Below are 17,650 nucleotides of genomic sequence, written 5' to 3' on the forward strand. Positions count from 1 at the left end.
ATCCAAATACTTTTAATTCACATGATTTAAAAAGGTTCAATTTAAATTGGGTAAACCAATAGAAGTAAAATGTCTTGAAAATAACTCACAAGTCTCTAGGTGGTCAAACTAATAAAATATTGATGTTAATGAAATGTCTAACATCAATTTTTCTAGGACTTTCCTTCAACAAGAAAAAGATGGCAAATACTGTTCAGGACACTTGTCTGATATCTTTGTTTTTACAAAATAAGCGAATTAGAGTTGACATGCATGGGATTACTCAAATGTGTTTGTAGAGAAAATTGTTTTGTGTCATCACTAAACTAAAAACAAGGTTACTAAGAGTTATGTCCTAACAGGTACAATTCTATACACAAAGGGTTCTAAAAGTTTCAACTGTGTTTCAATTAGAGTACTATAAATAACAAAATATTTAATCTTGTTAAAATAGAGTATCTAAATTCAGAAATTTCATAAGAGTTGTTTCAGAATGTGAACAAAAAGGGGTCAACAGGAAAAAGAAAATAAAAGGTTCTGGGTATGGAAATATATTTAGTAAAAGGGAAATGTTTCTGGGTAAGAAAGTGCTTGTGTGATGAAATAAATGAGGGTCTAAGTAAGTGCTAAGAAAGTCTGCGTGTAAGTAAAAGGGCAAGTTTCAACAAGTTTGCATGAAACTAAGTAGGTTGTATGTATGTGAGACAGCTAAAGCTATTTAAGGTTTTTTCCTAAGGTGAAATACTAATGTTCTGATATAAACCAAAGTTTAATCTATATGGTAAAATGACAAGGATTTCTTAGAAACACTAATTTACTCTTAACTTTGTGTCTATTAAGTTTTATTCTTCAGAACAATTAGTCTTAAAAATTGGGGTTTATACAATTATGGTTAAGCAACTGTTAGAGTATTGAACTACGTTACAGAGTCTAAATTTTTCTTTAAAAACTAAATTTGGTAATATAAAAGTGTCAAGGTAATTGTGAAATGGTCACTCTTTGTATGTTGAATGTGTTCATATTTTCCAGGTATATAAGTTTTTAAAGCAGGGAATTTATCAAGCTGCTATTCCCAAACTAAACTTGTCTGTAATGGTAATTTTAAACTTAGAAAGAGTAAATTTTATTGGGAATTTATTTCTATCATTTAATGTTCTGTTATAGGACCTGTCATCAATAGGGTATATGTAAAATTTGTTAAATGTATTTCTGAAGGTTATTGAGAGCCTGATTTGTTTAAAGGTTAAACATAAAAACATTTTGTCACTTTGCCACACAAAAGGAAAGTTAAAAGCTCTCTCAGTCTCAGTTTTAGATATAATGTTAAATTGTGTTAACTAATGTTCATATAGACTCAGGAGTCAATATATGTAAGCTGCTTAAAATGACATTTAAGAAAGAGTGTAATGCGCAGTAGCAAAAATGGGACAAAAATGACTGAGACTGGGGTCTCTGACCTCATGACTTTGGACAGTGGACTTCCTTGAGAGCTACACAGAGCTCCTAACATTGCACTTTGCAGCTCTACCATCTTAGATCTACAGGCTCAACTTGATTCCTTGGCCGCTGTTGTCCTGCAAAATCGTTGTGGTTTGGCTCTGCTAATGGCGAAGGAAGGAAGGCTTTGCCTGTTCCTTGGTGAGAAGTGCTGTTTCTACACCAACTGCTCTGGCATTGTACAAGATAAAATCAAAAACCTACAAGAAGATCTGGAACGTTGTAGGAGTGAGCTCCACTGGAATTTCCTCGGGACTGGGTTACATGGGTGGCTCCCCTGCCTCCTCCCGCTTAGGGGACCGCTAATCACTATTATCCTTGTGTTCACCTTTAGGCCTTGCATAATCAATAAGCTTATCCATTTACTGAAAAGCCAGGCTAAGTCTGTGCAGCTCATGGTGGTCCGACAGCATTATACCGCCCTTTGTAATGATGATTGGGAGCTCTATAGGATCATGGATCACTCATATCAGGACACTGGGGTCTAAGTGTCTCTCCCTTAAGCCCTGCTCCTCCTGAGGGGCCCACCTGAAGTGCTAAGGTGGTAGTCAAAGACGGGTAAGATTCATGGGGATCTCATACCGACCTAAGACAGGAAATGAGGGCTAGAGCCTCATTGTCCAATGACAGGTAAGGATGTTGCTCTGCCGTGGACAACCTAAGACAGGCACACCTTTGAGTAAGGCGGACCCCCAAACTGCTAGGGTGATGTTTCATGACGGGTAAGACTCTCCCAGGGGCAACCTAAGACAGACACACCCTTAATATAAAACAAAAAAGGGGGATGTGTTGGGACTAATGACACTTTAACTAACTCAGGCTGACTCCTTACTTCCTGGCGAGTGAGCAGGATCAAGGCCTCAAAGGTGGTTTTAATAGTTAATGACGATAAACCGGACCACCGTCAGGGATTGGTTAACAACAGTTCCGCGAACGTGATCAGCGCATGCTTGCCATATAGTCCAATGGGACTCTTGCCTGCATGAACCCCCCTGCCTTGCTGACCTTTAAACTGATTGGTTCCCACCTAGCCCTCACCCTACATAAAAGCTGTGTGATTTCTTCAATAAACGAGTTCCTGCTGTGATGGGTCTCCCTGACGCGTCTGATTGTCCTCCGCCTGGAGGGCTGGGAGTGGGCGGTCAGTCGGCCTTACCTATCCTGGTCTGACCTTGTTGGGGAGTGTCCCCTTTCCTTGTCGCTGGTCGAGAAGGGCAAGGGGGCTTAAGACCCCGACACAGGGGGACTTGGTTGTGCAGTCACTGCCACCCAGAGATTAGAACAGCAACTCCAAGTGGCAGTAGAAGCATTGCTGCCTCTTTAGTCTCCGTACAAAGGCAAATAACATCTATTGCCCAAGTTTTCTTATAGAACTGTCAAGTGCTAGATTTTCTGATGGCCAACAAAGGGGGGACATACCTCTTCCTAAAAGAAGAATGTTGTTACTACATCAATGAAATCGGTCTGGTGGAAAAAAATGTTGAAACCCTCAGGCATCGAAGTGAAAGACTTAAACAGCAGCAATTGGATGGTCCCTGGCCAGGATGGCTAAACTCCACCCTTGCCACCTGGATAACTCCCATCCTCACTCCCATATTAGTGTTAGGACTCTTATTAATGATCACTCCATGTCTTCTTAGGTTTGCCCACAACCAAATCAGTAAGTTGCCTGATTCACTGTCAACCAAATGTTCCTGCACCCCCACAGCCACCTCCCCACTGACCCTACTTCTGAGCCCTATCCCCACAATACCTCCTAATAAGCAGGAAGTAGCCAGATGGATTCTGGTGCCCTATATTATCATAAAAGCTGGAATGTTAGGGTGGCTCGAGGCAGCTGGAGGGCACCCCCGCCTCCAAGGTAGCAGGCAGCCTGCGCATGTGCAGGGGAACAACCAATCAGGCGATCACAGATAAACCCTCTTGGTGCCTCCCAATGGCCTGATGGAGTCCCCAACCAATCCCAAAAGGACAGGAGGTCCTTGGGCTTCCCCTGCCCACCTCCACTACAAAAGGCACTGCCCAGCCTGGGCTGCCCCACAAATTTCCCCAGCCCTCCACCCTGGCTTTCACCCTGGAGGACTGGTGAACCTCACCGGAGAGCCGTCCCAATAAAATTCTTTTTTTAATTACATCTGGCCTATCTGTCCTTCGGTTACCTTCATCTGATCTTACAAACTCTGTTAATGTAATTCTTTTCAAAGATTAGAGAACAGATAAACTTCAGCTGTGCAAGAAAGCAGTTGATAACATTCAATTCCCATTTCTGATAAAAATCCAGAAAACAGAGAGATATAAAAATCCATGCATCTCCCTTTCAATATCTACTTTTCCAGTTCATTGTCTATTATTACTCCCCACCCATACAGGTTACCCTCTGGTTTACAGCTTTGACTTTTTCCTTGTTTTTGCATTTATTATTTGTGCATCCTTGGGCAAGTTGCTTAACCTTGTGTATTGATTTCCTATATGCAAAATGGAAATAACAGTACCTACCTTATCTAGTAAGGGCTAAGTCCCTTCAACACTAAGAGACTCAAGCAGTTATTATTATTTTTCCCCCAGTACTGGGGCTTGAACCCAGGGATGTTCTACTGAATGGAAAGTGAAATGCAGGTGAGCAACTCAGACCAAGCAAAGAGATCCACATGCAGAAAGTTTGTCAGTTAGGATCTGACAAAGGTCATCACTCAAAAAAGGTGAGAGAGGGAAGGGGAAATCTAACTCTGGGCTGTTTGCGTAGGTTTGCATGAGTTGTTTATGTGATGCTTTGCAGTGGGCTATTCCTAGTAACTGCTTGTGTAAAGCCTTGCAGTGGGCTCTTAGAATAAAGAGATATTTTAGTTATGTTGGTTAACAGGTAGTGAGGGGGACAGGGAGCTATCTAACTTTTGTTTTCTTTTGTAAGTACTTCTCTAAGGCAAGAAAGTGGAATTTATTTTTAAGTTATGGACCTACTATCTACCACTGAGCTACAGCCCCAGTCCTGTTTATTTTGAGACAGCGTTTTGCTAAGTTGCCCAGGCTGGCCTTGAACCTGGATCCTCCTGCCTCAGCTTCCCTAGTAGCTGGGTTTACAGGTATGTGCTATCTCTCCCGGCTTTATTTTTACATTTTATTTCAAGAATTTGGTCATTAGTCATCCCTTGAGAGTGGGAAGTGATAGGGCGATCATTCTCCATACTCAAGGATTGTTGGTTGAATCTGATCCAAGCTAAATCATCTTTTGGTATTTTCTTATTGTTCCTTATCCTGTTCACCCTTCTGTCTAAAACCGCAATTGGTCTTCATAACACTTTCTTTGTACCATTCTTATGGTGCTTGTTACTACGTTTTGAGAGCTAAGTGTGTGTTTACAACATCTAGGACATACTGATACCTCATGTTTACTCCTTGAAATAATATTACTTTAAATAATACACATACAGTTTTGTAAATTCCTTTGGGAGACCCGACGACGTGCTTTTCCGGTTTCACTCCAAAGTGCCTGCGAAGCACAAAGGTAAGGCTGAGCTTGGCACGTTCTGCTCGGCATGGTCGGGACCGCGTTAGATCCGCTTCTCAGAGCCCGAGAGATGCGGGGTCCACAAGTGGGGAAAAGCAAGCCACAGGGCGGGTAATTCACCCATCGTTATATGGTAGGCCAGTGGAGGTCCCATCACCCAGCCGTTCACGCTCTCCAAGAGCGCCAACTTTGAAGGCCCGGGTGCGCGCGCACACCCGCCCGCCTGTCTGGGGACGCCGGGGGGACACCATCCGGGGTAGGCGAGAACAGGCGGAACCTTCATTCTCGGCTCCGTGTTTCCCGCGACTCCGCTCAAATCGCTGCACTACCACATAGACGGCCTCCGCCCCCCCACCCCCAATGGCCTCTCCCGACCGCGGGTTCCGGAGTTGGTTACCACTAATTTCAACGAAACCATTAACGGACACCCTGACGACCTAGGGCAGCTTCTCCAAGCCGTGTCCCGCCGGCCAGCTCCCACGAGTTCCAGCGGCGGAGGGCGCTCGCTGCCAGACCGCCCACGCCGCCCCGACCCGCGCGGAGCAGGCGCACCGCGGGGCAGGCTGTGGCGCGTACCGCGAGCGCGAGCCGGAGCCCGAGCCCAGGCGCGCTCACGCCGCCCGGCACTGCCCGCCCTCCCCCGCCTTCCCGCGGAGCCGACCCCGGAACCCCGCGCCGTTGGAGGAGCTCCAGGTGAGCCCGAGCGCCCTGTTGGACCGAGGAAAGCCGGCGGAGAACAGGGCAACTGGGGAGGGCAGCAGAGCTGGCCCTGCAGTCCAGGCAGTCGTGGTGGAAAGGCGGCGAACTGGTGAGCAAGCGCGGAGTGAGCGAGCTGGGGGCGGACTCGAGCCCCGGCTGCGCTCGCAGACTGGTGGGCCAGGGCCCGGGGCCCGCCTTGCCCGGCATCTGAACCGGACGGCCCAGACACAGAGGGACGGAGCGAGCGAGGAGTCATGGCCACACCGTTCCTGCCCGCGGGGGCCACCACGGGAGACAGCGGCGGAGAGCTGAGCTCAGGAGACGACTCGGGGGATGTGGAGTCCCCCCAGAGCCCCGAGACCGAGGCGTCCAGGAACCTGGCCGAGCTGTTTGAGAAGGCTGCCGCGCACCTCCAGAGCCTGGTTCAGGTGGCCAGCAGGGAGCAGCTCTTGTACCTGTACGCCAGGTACAAGCAGGTAAAGTAGGGAAGGGATAGATGCGAGAGACAGAGGGGTCGTCGTCTTCCTCCAAAACCTGAGAGCAAACGTGCATGGTTAATGGCTAGGCGAAATGAAGTTTTCATGTGTGTGTTTTGACTAACTGCTGTCGGTTAACATCATTCTGGACATGAAAAATTTCTGTCTGCTAGGAGGGCTGTTTATTTAACTGTACACTGAATGACAGTTTTTCTGTGTTTTCTCTTACTCAGTGACTTTGTACTTTACCAGCCTCAGAACCTTTAAAAAATGAGGATGATAAAATAAGATTTAGCAATCATTTACTCTTGCCAAAGGGCCATATTGAAGTAAATATGGTAATGTTCTTAAAAATATTTTGAAATCTCTAAGAGAATAATAGAATTGTAATAAATAAGGTGCTGCAATACAAAATAAAATATTACTACATTTGTTGTGATTTTTAAACCTTAAATATAATTTGAATTGTGTTTTGGCTGAATATGTTTCTGTTAGATAAAATCATAAAAATTTTAGAACTATAATTACCTGATGAGATAATTCCTTTCATTTACATAAAAGATCTAAACCTAAAGAGTAGGCTCCTTGCCTAGTGTCATAGGTACATCAATCAGAACTAGATTATATCTCCTAACTCTAAGGTTCTGAACTTTATCTGGAAATATGGAAATGTGTGAGTTACTCATATAAGACACATTTAAACCAGGCATGGTGGTGCATACCTCTAATACCAGCAACCTGAGAGGCTGAGGCAGGAGGATGGTACGTTTGAGGCCAGTCTCAGAAACTTAGGGAGACCCTTTCTCAAAATAAAAATTAAAAAAGAATGAGGCTATAGCTCAGTGGTAAAATGCTCCTGGGTTCAATGCCAGTAAAACAAGAACAAAAAAGACAATTTATCATTCAAAGAAGGAAGGAAAAATAAGCACTTTATCATAATCAGCAAATATTTGTTCAACTTCTTTTTCTTATTTTTAACCAGGGGTTGAACCCAGGGACACTTACCACTGAGCCACATCCTTAGCCCTTTTTATTTTTTTATTTTGAGACAAAGTCTTGCCAAGTTGGTTAGGCCTTGCTAAGTTGCTGAGGCTGGCTTTGAACTGTGATCCTCCTGCCTCAGCCTCCCCAGCTGCTGGGATTACAGGTGTGCCCCACCACACAAAAAGATGTTCAACATTTTTTTTTATATGCATATATTTTTTAATTGTAGATGGACACAATACCTTTATTTTTATTTATTTTTATGTGGTGCTGAGTGCCTCAGATGTGCTAGGCAAGCTAAGCAAGTGCTCTATCACTGAGCCACAACCCCAGCCCTTGTTCAACATCTTTTATGTCATGTCCACAGATAATGCAAAGAAGCAAAAGCATCATGACACTTCCCCCTAAGAGCTTACCAAGTACTTGAGAAATCTAGATTTAAACACGTGAAAAATGACCAATTAGAGTTAAGTTCAGGAAAACTGGCTCTTTGGAACACTGAATAAAATGAAGTTCTGGATCCCCAGCACCGCAAAAAAAAAAAAAAAAAAAAAAAACCTTTTTATTGAAAACATTTTTAGGTATTTTTTTGCATCTTGGTATAAAGACATATTTTCCCACATTATCCTGTGTATTTTTTTTTTTAATAAAGTAGTTGTAGGGGCATTCCCTTGTGTTCTTAAACTGAATGTACTTAATAAAGATGAATCTTATTTTGAATACTGATGCTTACGAATGTCAGTTAATGTGACTTGAGAGATGTAGGTACAAATGGTATAAATTATAGTGTTGAGTGAAAATTGGCCTGCAATTGGCCTGCCTTGGAATTAGCTTTCTTGCAAGAGTTCTGGATATTTATTTTCTTTTTGGGCATTTACTTCATCCTCATAATTTTAGAAAAATTTGGAATATTTGACAACTATTTACCAAACATCGTGCTATGACCTATAGCATCCCTGACAGATGTTTCTCTGGGCAGCATAAGGCTAATTTTCTCCAGATTCCCTAGAAAACAATCTTTCTTTCTTTGGATTTATCTTTGTTGATATTAGTGTCATCATTAAGTGCTGATTTCCACGTCCAAAGTGAACAGTGGACATGTGGAGAGCAGTGACAGAGAATGGGAGAGCAATGACTGAGATTAGGGGGTCTCTGATGACCTGATGGCAGTGGTGTGCCTGAAGCCTGGGAATGTTTCTGTGCAAGGGCACAGGATGCCTAGCTGCTGTGATAACACCCTCCCTGAGGAGGCTCTGTTCAAGAGTCTTATCAGCCTCCACCTTGATCTCAGGGCATATAGCTTTTGGGACTAGAGGACTTCTCATTCTAGACAACCACAGTGTTTCAGCTCTGCTACTCCTGAGCCTGCCTGCTTAACAGTAACTTTAAACAATGGACCTCCTTGAGGCTACACAAAGCTCCTAACATGCACATTGCAACTATGGGAAAGCTGCATAGATGTTTCTAGTTCTGTAACTTTCCTAAGTACAAAGAATAATGTTTGCATGGTTTTTAACCTGATAATGAGAAATGTATAAATAAAGATTGCTGGTGTAACTCTTTAGATCTGCTTCTTCACCAGAGAGCAGTGCTTCACCTATCCCAGTTATTTATCTTCATAATCTGCGTGTGTGGGTCTTTCTTTTCTAACCCCCCATTGCCCCTCCCCAGTACTGCAAGTTTGGCTGTGTAGGACACAACATGGACACCTGTCAGTTGGCCACTATTTGTCTCTGTTATATTCTGTTCATCCAGATAGTCTGAAGGAGGATTGTCCTTCATTCTTCTAAGAATTTAATCTTATAGTGTTTTGGTTATTTTGTATTTGAAAATAAAATTCTTCATATTAGAGAATAAGATTATGCTTACTTATATCTGACACTGGACCACAGATTTTTAATCAGTTTGTCTTAAATTTACTTGTAACAGAATTCTGAGATAGTGTTAAAAATAGCATCTTTGGTAAAATAATGAAGTTTAAAGTCTGATATAGTGCCTACAAGATGGATCAAAATTTCTTACAAAATGACATTTTCTGCTTGGATTAGCACCCTATTTTGTAGACTAAATGAGGTAAGGTTGTTGGCAGGAAGATGATAAAAATAGGCTAAGAAATGAACCTTATTTTTCTCAGGCAGAGCTTGAAACTAACCTACTATCATAGCTCTTTTAGTCTCATAAACCTGTGACTTCAAAGTTATCTTTTTAATGAGGTTTCAAAAAGATCAAATCAGTTAACAGTTTTTTACTTCCTCTGTGTATCAGCTTACACTCTCTCGACAGAAGATAACTTATTGATACCTGTGAAATGAAAGGCAATGAAAATTTCAAATTCCTGTTGGGTTCATTTTAGAAGATTATTTTAGTCAGCTATTTCACTGCTGCTACTAAAAGACCTGACCAAAACAATTTTAGGGGAGGAAATATTTATTTGGGGGCTCACAGTTTCAGAGGTCTCAGTCCATACACAGCAGGCTCCATTCTTGGGGATCAAGGTGAGGCAGGACATCATGGTGGAAGAGTGTGGCAGAGGGAAACAGCTCACATGGTGATCAGGAACAGAGTGAGAGAGATCTCCAGTTGCTAGATACAAATATACACACCATAGCCATACCCCACCTGCTACCAGTCAGGTAATCCCATCAGGAATTAATTCATTAATTGGGTTAAGGCTATAACCCAATTATTTCTCCTCCAAACCTTCTTTCATTGTCTCACACATGAGCTTTTGGGGTTACCTCATATCCAAACCATAACAAAGATCCTTCACTACTAGCAGAATTGAAGATACTCTGCACATCCTCCTTTAACCTGGGCATACTTCATTCCTTGGCATTTGTTATTGTCAATCTTTGTTGAAATATTATGTTTCAAGGGCACTGAATACATTTTCCTCCTTTCTACCTACCTACCTACCTATCTACCCACCCACCCACTCACCTACCATACCTACCTAACTACATAAGAGAACAGAATTTGCTCTATGTTACAGTGGTGCATAACCCTGCTTCATAAATGATTTGAAAACTGTTGTTACATTTTCCCAGTCTTCTAGATCCAGAACTATTCTTAGAACTTGGGAATTAGAAAAGTTTCCATGTGTGTTAGGATACAGGGTCAATTGCTGAGCCTTTATTTTATCTCCTATAGTGATCTGGAGGTAGCTGATCCAGAGTTGGTCAGGTGGCTCTGTTTTATGAGATCATCTAGAAGGCCTCTGCTTATTGTCTTATAGCTTAATCCTACCAAAAGGCAGCAGTTTTCAAATTGTGGTCCATGGACCATGGACCCCTGTGGATTTCTGAGACTTTCATGGGATTCATAAGGTCAAAATTATTTTCATAATAATATTTAGACACTCTTGAATTTTTCCTATGCCATCATGTTGAATGAAACAACTGGTGTCTTAGTATGAATCAAGGCAGTGACAGCAAACTGTATCAATAGTCACATGTATTTTTTAACCACTATTCACTCAGAGTATATTATTTATTTTTATTAACTATTAACCCTTGAGGGGCTGGGATTATAGCTCAGTGGTAGAGCCCTTGCTTAGCACTTGGGTTTGATCCTCAGCATCATATAAAAAATGGATAAAATAAAGGAATTGTGTCTCTCTAAAATTTAAGAAAAAATTTAGTCTTTACATTTTTATAGTTCCCCTTGAATACAAGTTCTTTGACATTGTGTGTTATGAAATGGGAAGTACACCCAGGGCACCTCTGCTACATCAGAATATGTTGGCTGTTTTGAGGAAAAGTGCTTGTATGATTTCTGAGTTGCAAACTGAACTACCTATTTCTCTCCATGGAACATCATTTTTACTTAACAGAGCCACTGACAGATAAACTGTGTGTATTCAGATTTGGTTATTTGGCAGATAGTTTCTTGAAAATGAAAGAAATGAGCCCTTGCCTTTAAGGAAACAATTGGAAATACTTGTAGCCAATCATAACATTTAAGCCCTCTATGAAAATTAGAAGTTTAGAAAATCTGTGTCTGCCACCATGAGCTTGACAGCATCTTACTACTTAAAAAGTTTTTTTTTTTTTGATAAGTGGTGAGAATAATGAATGTGAACTTTTTAATGTACAATGAAATATGTCAACATTTGGGAAATCTGCATAACTTAGTGAACTATGTTTTCTGAACATTTTATGGAGCAATGAATGTTACAAATCAGGAGTGGATAAAAATTTCATTCAAAGTGCAAATCATACCAATGGTTTTCAATGAGACAGTGTGAAAAGTTCATTGATGTAAGTTCAGATTCCATATTGCAGCTAACCTTAAAGGAATTACCACTTATTGAACTTTGGTGTAATATCAAAGAACATTATCCACAGTTATCTGAATAGTAACACATAGCAATAGATTGGATAAAGAACTAAATATGAGAATTCAACTAAGCTAAACTGTAAAGAGATTTCTAAAATGTTAAACAGTTTCATTTCTCTCACTAATTTTTTTAGTTTAGTAATATGTAGTTATTTTTCATAAAACATTTTTTTGCTAACATGCAGTGGGTTTATTGTTATTTTCAAATAAATTAATGTATGTTTAACTTCTAACATGGTAAATATCAGTAGATATAATCCACATGACCCCAAAGCTCTTCGGGTCCTTAATTTCTAAGAGTGTAAAGGGATCATAAGACCAAAAAGTTCAAGATCTGCTACTTGAATTAGATTCCTCTTCCATGGCCAGACAAGCCCCTTTTTATAAAGAAAAGAAGATATTCTTATAACTTTCATACATATTCAATCCCCACAACTTAGACAGAAGTTGCACACTTATATATGCTATTTCAGTTGGATGACCATGTGTCTAGGTGAGACTAGTACTGTAGCAGAAATAACAGATATTGGCATTGGTTTCTACTTCTGAATGACATCTGGACAAAAAAAGCAAAAATACTAAAATTGTTATTTTTATGATGTTTTATAGTTTATATAGTTTATCTTATCTCATACTTCTGGCAATCCAGTAATTTGATTTTAGAGATGCCAGAACTGAAGCCTAGTTTCTATAACATGAGGGCAGAATGATGTAATGAAGGAATATTGGACTTTGAAGTCCAACATGCGTGGATTCAAATCCTGACTATTCAGTATTTGCCACCATGTGAACTGAGGCAACCCTCCTGAGCTTCTCTGTCCTTATTTATAACATGAGTTTGTAATGTCATACCTTGCAGGATTATAGTGTTGCTCACTTGCAATAACACACTCAAGTGTTTGGTCTATGATGATTATTCAAAAAAGGCAGCACTTTCTTACCTTTCTTCCCTCTATCCCATCATAAACAAGGCTGCTTCTATAGAAGTGTACATTTTAAAAACAGCCAGAGGGCCATGAGATTAATTGCTAAGGAAATGAGAGAGGTGATAATTATTATGAATTCACAGCTGGATAAGACTGTTATAAACTGAAAGGGTTCTTAGAATCTGAACCTTAGGCAAGACTGGAAGGAGGTATAGCATTTTCAGTAACTGAGGGAAAAAGAGAAGATATTTTAGATGAGTGGAATAATATGAGCAAAACACAGAACTAAAAATCCCTAAAGTAGTGAGTAGATCAGTATGGCTGGGTAAAGGCATCAGTTTAATTTTAGCAAAATCCAAGTGTACAAGAGTAATAAAAATATCGGGAATGTCCTTGAGAAGTAGATAAGTGCTACAGGTGAGTTAAGAACAGTTTCTTAGAGGCTGTGTTCTAATAAAAAGACAAGACTTTATGCAGAACTTTCTAATGCAGTAGAAAATGTCAAAATGCCACAGGAGATATGTGGAATAAATGCTATTAAGCGTTCATAAGGAAGGGAGATTCTACAGTGGCAGTCATGGGCTGCATAGTGAATTCTGCATTTGTGTTAATTTCGTTTGTGCATATTCACAATGAAAATAATCTATAATTTAGCTGCAGATGTCAGTTGAGGGTTAAAAAAATAAGTATTGATCACAGACAAGATTCTTGTGGAATAGATAGAATTTATATTGTTTTTGAGAACCCCTGAAATTTTTTACATGGCTTTTAGCATCTAAATTTATATTGATGAATTTCATAATAGGGCATTTTAGAAATAGTACACTTTATCCTGGAATTCAGGAAAGGTGAAATACAAATAATATTATGAGAATCAGCATAAACAAACAATATTATGGATTCTTAAAAAACTGAACTTTAAAGTTTGTTAATTGTTAAAAATTCTTCTTTATTATAATAATAAAGATTAAATAATCTATTTTATAATTTGCTTTACAGTTGGTCTACTAACTAAGGAATGTAACTGTTACCCATATTTTTTTATTATAGTATTAGATAACAATTTTTTTTCTGTAGTAAGCCAAAGCTACCTGTATTTTCAAGTTTGGTTTGTTTAGGGTTTTTTATTTGCTTTTGCAAAGAATGTTAAATTTTGTTATTCTATGTAGATGCATATTTTCTAATCCATAGTTACTAAATACACAATAACTTTGAAAAGAAAGTTTTTAGATATTTCTTTGAAAATAAGTTCTTAATTTTTTTTTTTTTTAATTTCCTCATTTAGGTCAAAGTTGGAAATTGCAACACTCCTAAACCAAGCTTCTTTGATTTTGAAGGAAAGCAAAAATGGTAAGAAAGTCTTGGAATTTTTAATGAGGCTGTTGGAAGTGATTTAGGTGTTTAGGAATTAGAAAGTAGTGAGCAGATTAGAGAATTATTTTTATATTAATCTCTCTCTACTGTAGACTGTGATAATGACAGGCAATTGGGAGAGGGATTAAAAGAATCTCCTTTTAGCTAAGACGTCTAAAGGATTCTTATGTGGTGACGTTAGAATATAAGTAGTTCACAACAGATGTGCATTCTGTCCATAGGAAATCTATGTATGAGACTATCCATCAGAGCTATTGCTTAAGATTTTTTTTTTTTTTTTTTGGCTACTATACAGCCCCTAAGGGTCACCACTTCTCCTCTCTGGAGGCATCTTTAAGAGAAGGCCAAGGGGATGGGCTTGAGGAGAAGATAGGATCAGTCCCCATTTTGAACTCTTCTCCCTTGTATCAGTTTTATCCCCTTGTCTCTCTTGGCACTGTTCTCTATCTTGTCCCATCCACACCACAGGAAAAATGTTTTTATAATAATTTTTTGGAAAGAAGGGGGAAAACTCCAAAGCCAAATACTGACTACCTCTGCTTTCCTGAATAAAGAACATTATACTGTCCCCAGTTTTTTTAAAAGTAATGTAGTGGTTCATATATATATGTATATATATATGATATCTTATATTTTCTTCCCTGATTTAAGTGAAAAAAGAAAAGTTGCATGTATTAGAGAACTTTAGTTATAAAAGGAAAGACTTTGGGACATTAGCCCTAGAATTAGAAGAATCATCAAGGGTAGAGTTAGGAACAAAAAAAACCCAAAAAACCGATGGATGTTAGTTGTAGAGAAGGAAGTGCCCAAAGGTGGATTCTGACTTTATATTCTAGCACAGTCCTTCACAAGATGTGGTCCTCTGGACACGTTGCCTGTCTACCAACTATTTGTTACCCAGTTGGAAGGAAATACAGAACTTGAACCTTGATATAAATCACTGTGTCACTAACCACATTCTTCAGATCAGACCTGATCTGAAGGGGGTAGAACATTTTAGATCACTTTTTTTTTTGGTAAGAAATTTACAGTGAAGTAAGCAATGCTTTGATTTACATTCTGGTACAAGTTTTCTTTGCTGATGACAAACAGTTCCTGATATTTTATTACTATTCTAGAGAATTCCTGATATAAGTTTTATTGTAGTTTTTTGTTTGAATTTGTGAAGTTTTGTAACTTCACTATTATTTTTCTTGTAATTGCCTATTATGCCATTGTTCTTAGAAATTAAAAATTGTTTATATTTTACAGCCATCCTAATAATTAATTCAGGCAAGAATCATCATTGAATGCTAAAACATTATGTAGAAAACTGTTGAAGAACAATATTTACGCAACCTGACCCACAGTTTACTTATTAATTATGAAGGAGAAAACTTGTGGATATTGCCAACTCAATAGTCTTATCAGTGATGGGACAGACTAACACCCAAGGGTGATGCATTATAAAGGACATGTCACCTGTCCTATATTGCTCTTGCTGAAATTCTAAACCTGATTCTAATCATGATTAATAATTTTTGTCAAGGACATAATGTAAGTAAGGAAACAATCAGACAAATCCAAACTGAGGGGTGTTTTATAAAACAATTGGTTTTTAAATTTTTTAATTGGTTCTGAGCCAGATGTGGTGGTGCATACCTGTAATCCCAGCATTTTGGGAGGCTGAGACAGGAGGATTGCAAGCCAGCCTCAGCAACAGTGAGGCACTAAGTAACTCGGAGAGACCCTGTCTCTAAATAAAATAGGGCTGGAGATATGGCTCAGGGTTGAGTGCCCCTGAGTTCAATTACCTGGTACTCCCCCAAATAAATAAATTAATTAATTAATAGGTTCTGAAACATTTTTGATTGGTTTTATATTTTGAAAAATGGTTCTTAAGAAATGTCAATCTCATGAAAGACAAAAAGGTTAAAGTACATGAAATTCATTGCTGTATATGAATCTTGATTGACTCCTGGTCTGGGAGAAGAAAGTCATAAAGGACACTGTTGAGACAAGCAGGGAAGTCTGAATATCTGGTCTCTGTATTTTAATATTGATGAAAAATTTCCTGAGTTCATCATAAATTAATATGGTTAGGAGTGAAGTGTTTCAGTGTAAACAATTAACTCTCAAGAAAGTGAGTAAAAATACTTAGAAAACCTCAGAAAGATATTTATTCACTATAGAAGCAGGAAGGTAGTGACAAAACTGGGACTGGGTTGTTTCTCAGTGGATGAGGAAAATTAAGAACCTTGGTTGGATGTAAAAGAATTGGAAGGGACAAACCAAGAAGGACTGTCTTGGCAGTCTGCTTAACAAAAGGAAGGGTTGACTCAAAAGGAGACTCAGAACTACTCTTGGTGTTTATACTATCAGAAATTCCTTCTTATCATTAGTATTCTTAATTCTGCTTCACCTCCCTTCATTTTCAAAATCTCCAACCAAGGCCCCTACATCAGATTCTGGTAGCTTATGGAAAACAGAAGGGGAAGGTGATTTCTTGAATCTTAAATAGAAGTTTGATGCATTTTTCCCAAGGAATATTGTTTCTTTTGTGTTGATTAGTTTCCATACTACCAAATGCCATAAGCATATTAATTCATAAGATGGGAAGTACTTCTGTTGATCTGTAGACCTTGTGTTCTCCATAGGGGTGAAAATTGTTTGGGGAAGTGATTAAAATCTTAGGTTTCAGTGGTTTATGATCTTCGAAATTCAACAGATATGTAGTTTATTTGTGTTATTAAAATTTCATGGGCGAAGGCAATTAGAAAAAAAATTTCCAAGCAGTCTGCTTAGGTGGAGTGATAAGATTTGTATTGCTGTTGATCGATGTAAATGCAAAAAGGGAGGGCTCCTCCTCTGTGCATCCTTTTTAGCTCTATATTTCCCAGACCCTTGAAATGTGTATGTAAATTTTTAATATTAAAAGAAAATATGCTGTTTGCTTTATTCACATATTTAATGACAGGCCATTTTGGATATTCTGTACTATAGGGAAGCGTGGAAAGCACTTGGTGACTCGAGCCCCAGTCAAGCAATGCAGGAATATATCTCGGTAGTTAAAACGTTAGATCCAGGTTGGAATCCTCAGGTAAGACTTGATTATACACAATACTTGCCAAAACCTTATCTTTCTCTCAAATAAAATGTTTAAAAACTAAGCTTTGGGTTAAGTAATGTGCTATAAATTTTACTTCCTCAAAAGATTATAATTATTGCAGTATTTTCTGAGAAAACTATTGCTTAAATGTTAACATAATCAGCTGATTAAGCTGAGAACTTCTCAGATGTAGAGTAGGGTTTTTTGTTTTGCTTTTATTTATTTATTTATTTTTTGTGGTGCTGGGAATTATCAAACCCAAGGTCTTTATGTGCTAGGCATGTAGAAAATTTGTAAAAGTATAATAATTTCAGTCAATCATGTACAAATTCAGTTCATTCATTTTAGACTTTGAAAGTGTTTCTCTTGAGGTCTTCATTATTATCTTGGGGAAAGAAAAATTCTCTGGGATTTTCTTTTTTTTTTTTTTTTTTTGGGAGTACCTTCTGTGCAAGTTCAAAATGCTTTTTGATAGGGATAAAAGACAAAGAGGACATGATTTCTCCCATTATGTAAAGTATAATGGAGAAGCTGAAATATAAAAAGATGTTCAATAGTATATAGAAACAGTAACACAAATGCTAGGGAATTCAGTGGAATAAGATTACTTGAGCTTTGGGGACATTGGATATTCAGTTAAATATACCCTATCTTTCTAGTATTCTTATTATAAAAATACAAAAGAATTTAATAAAGGTGGGGTTGCTATTGTATTTTTAAATATTTTTTTAACTCATGGTTAATGGGTATTAGGATAGAGGTTGCACTGTAATAAAAACAAATG

The 17,650-nt window shown here is 38.8% G+C and overlaps 1 protein-coding gene across 2 annotated transcripts in view; it reads left to right on the forward strand.

The window, feature by feature from the left end:
- Positions 1 to 5,314: 5,314 nt before the first annotated feature.
- The window catches only part of Acbd6 (acyl-CoA binding domain containing 6), a 149,823-nt gene continuing 137,487 nt past the window's right edge, over positions 5,315 to 17,650 (forward strand). For both annotated transcript variants that reach the window (XM_047521479.1, XM_047521480.1), the window contains exons 1-3: positions 5,315 to 6,156; positions 13,690 to 13,754; positions 16,761 to 16,857. In XM_047521479.1, coding sequence (XP_047377435.1) covers positions 5,935 to 6,156; positions 13,690 to 13,754; positions 16,761 to 16,857 — 384 coding nt within the window. In that variant the 5' untranslated portion in view covers positions 5,315 to 5,934. The remainder of the gene's footprint in view (positions 6,157 to 13,689; positions 13,755 to 16,760; positions 16,858 to 17,650) is intronic.

The sequence above is a fragment of the Sciurus carolinensis genome, chromosome 12, assembly GCF_902686445.1.
Source record: "Sciurus carolinensis chromosome 12, mSciCar1.2, whole genome shotgun sequence".
NCBI lineage: Eukaryota > Metazoa > Chordata > Mammalia > Rodentia > Sciuridae > Sciurus > Sciurus carolinensis.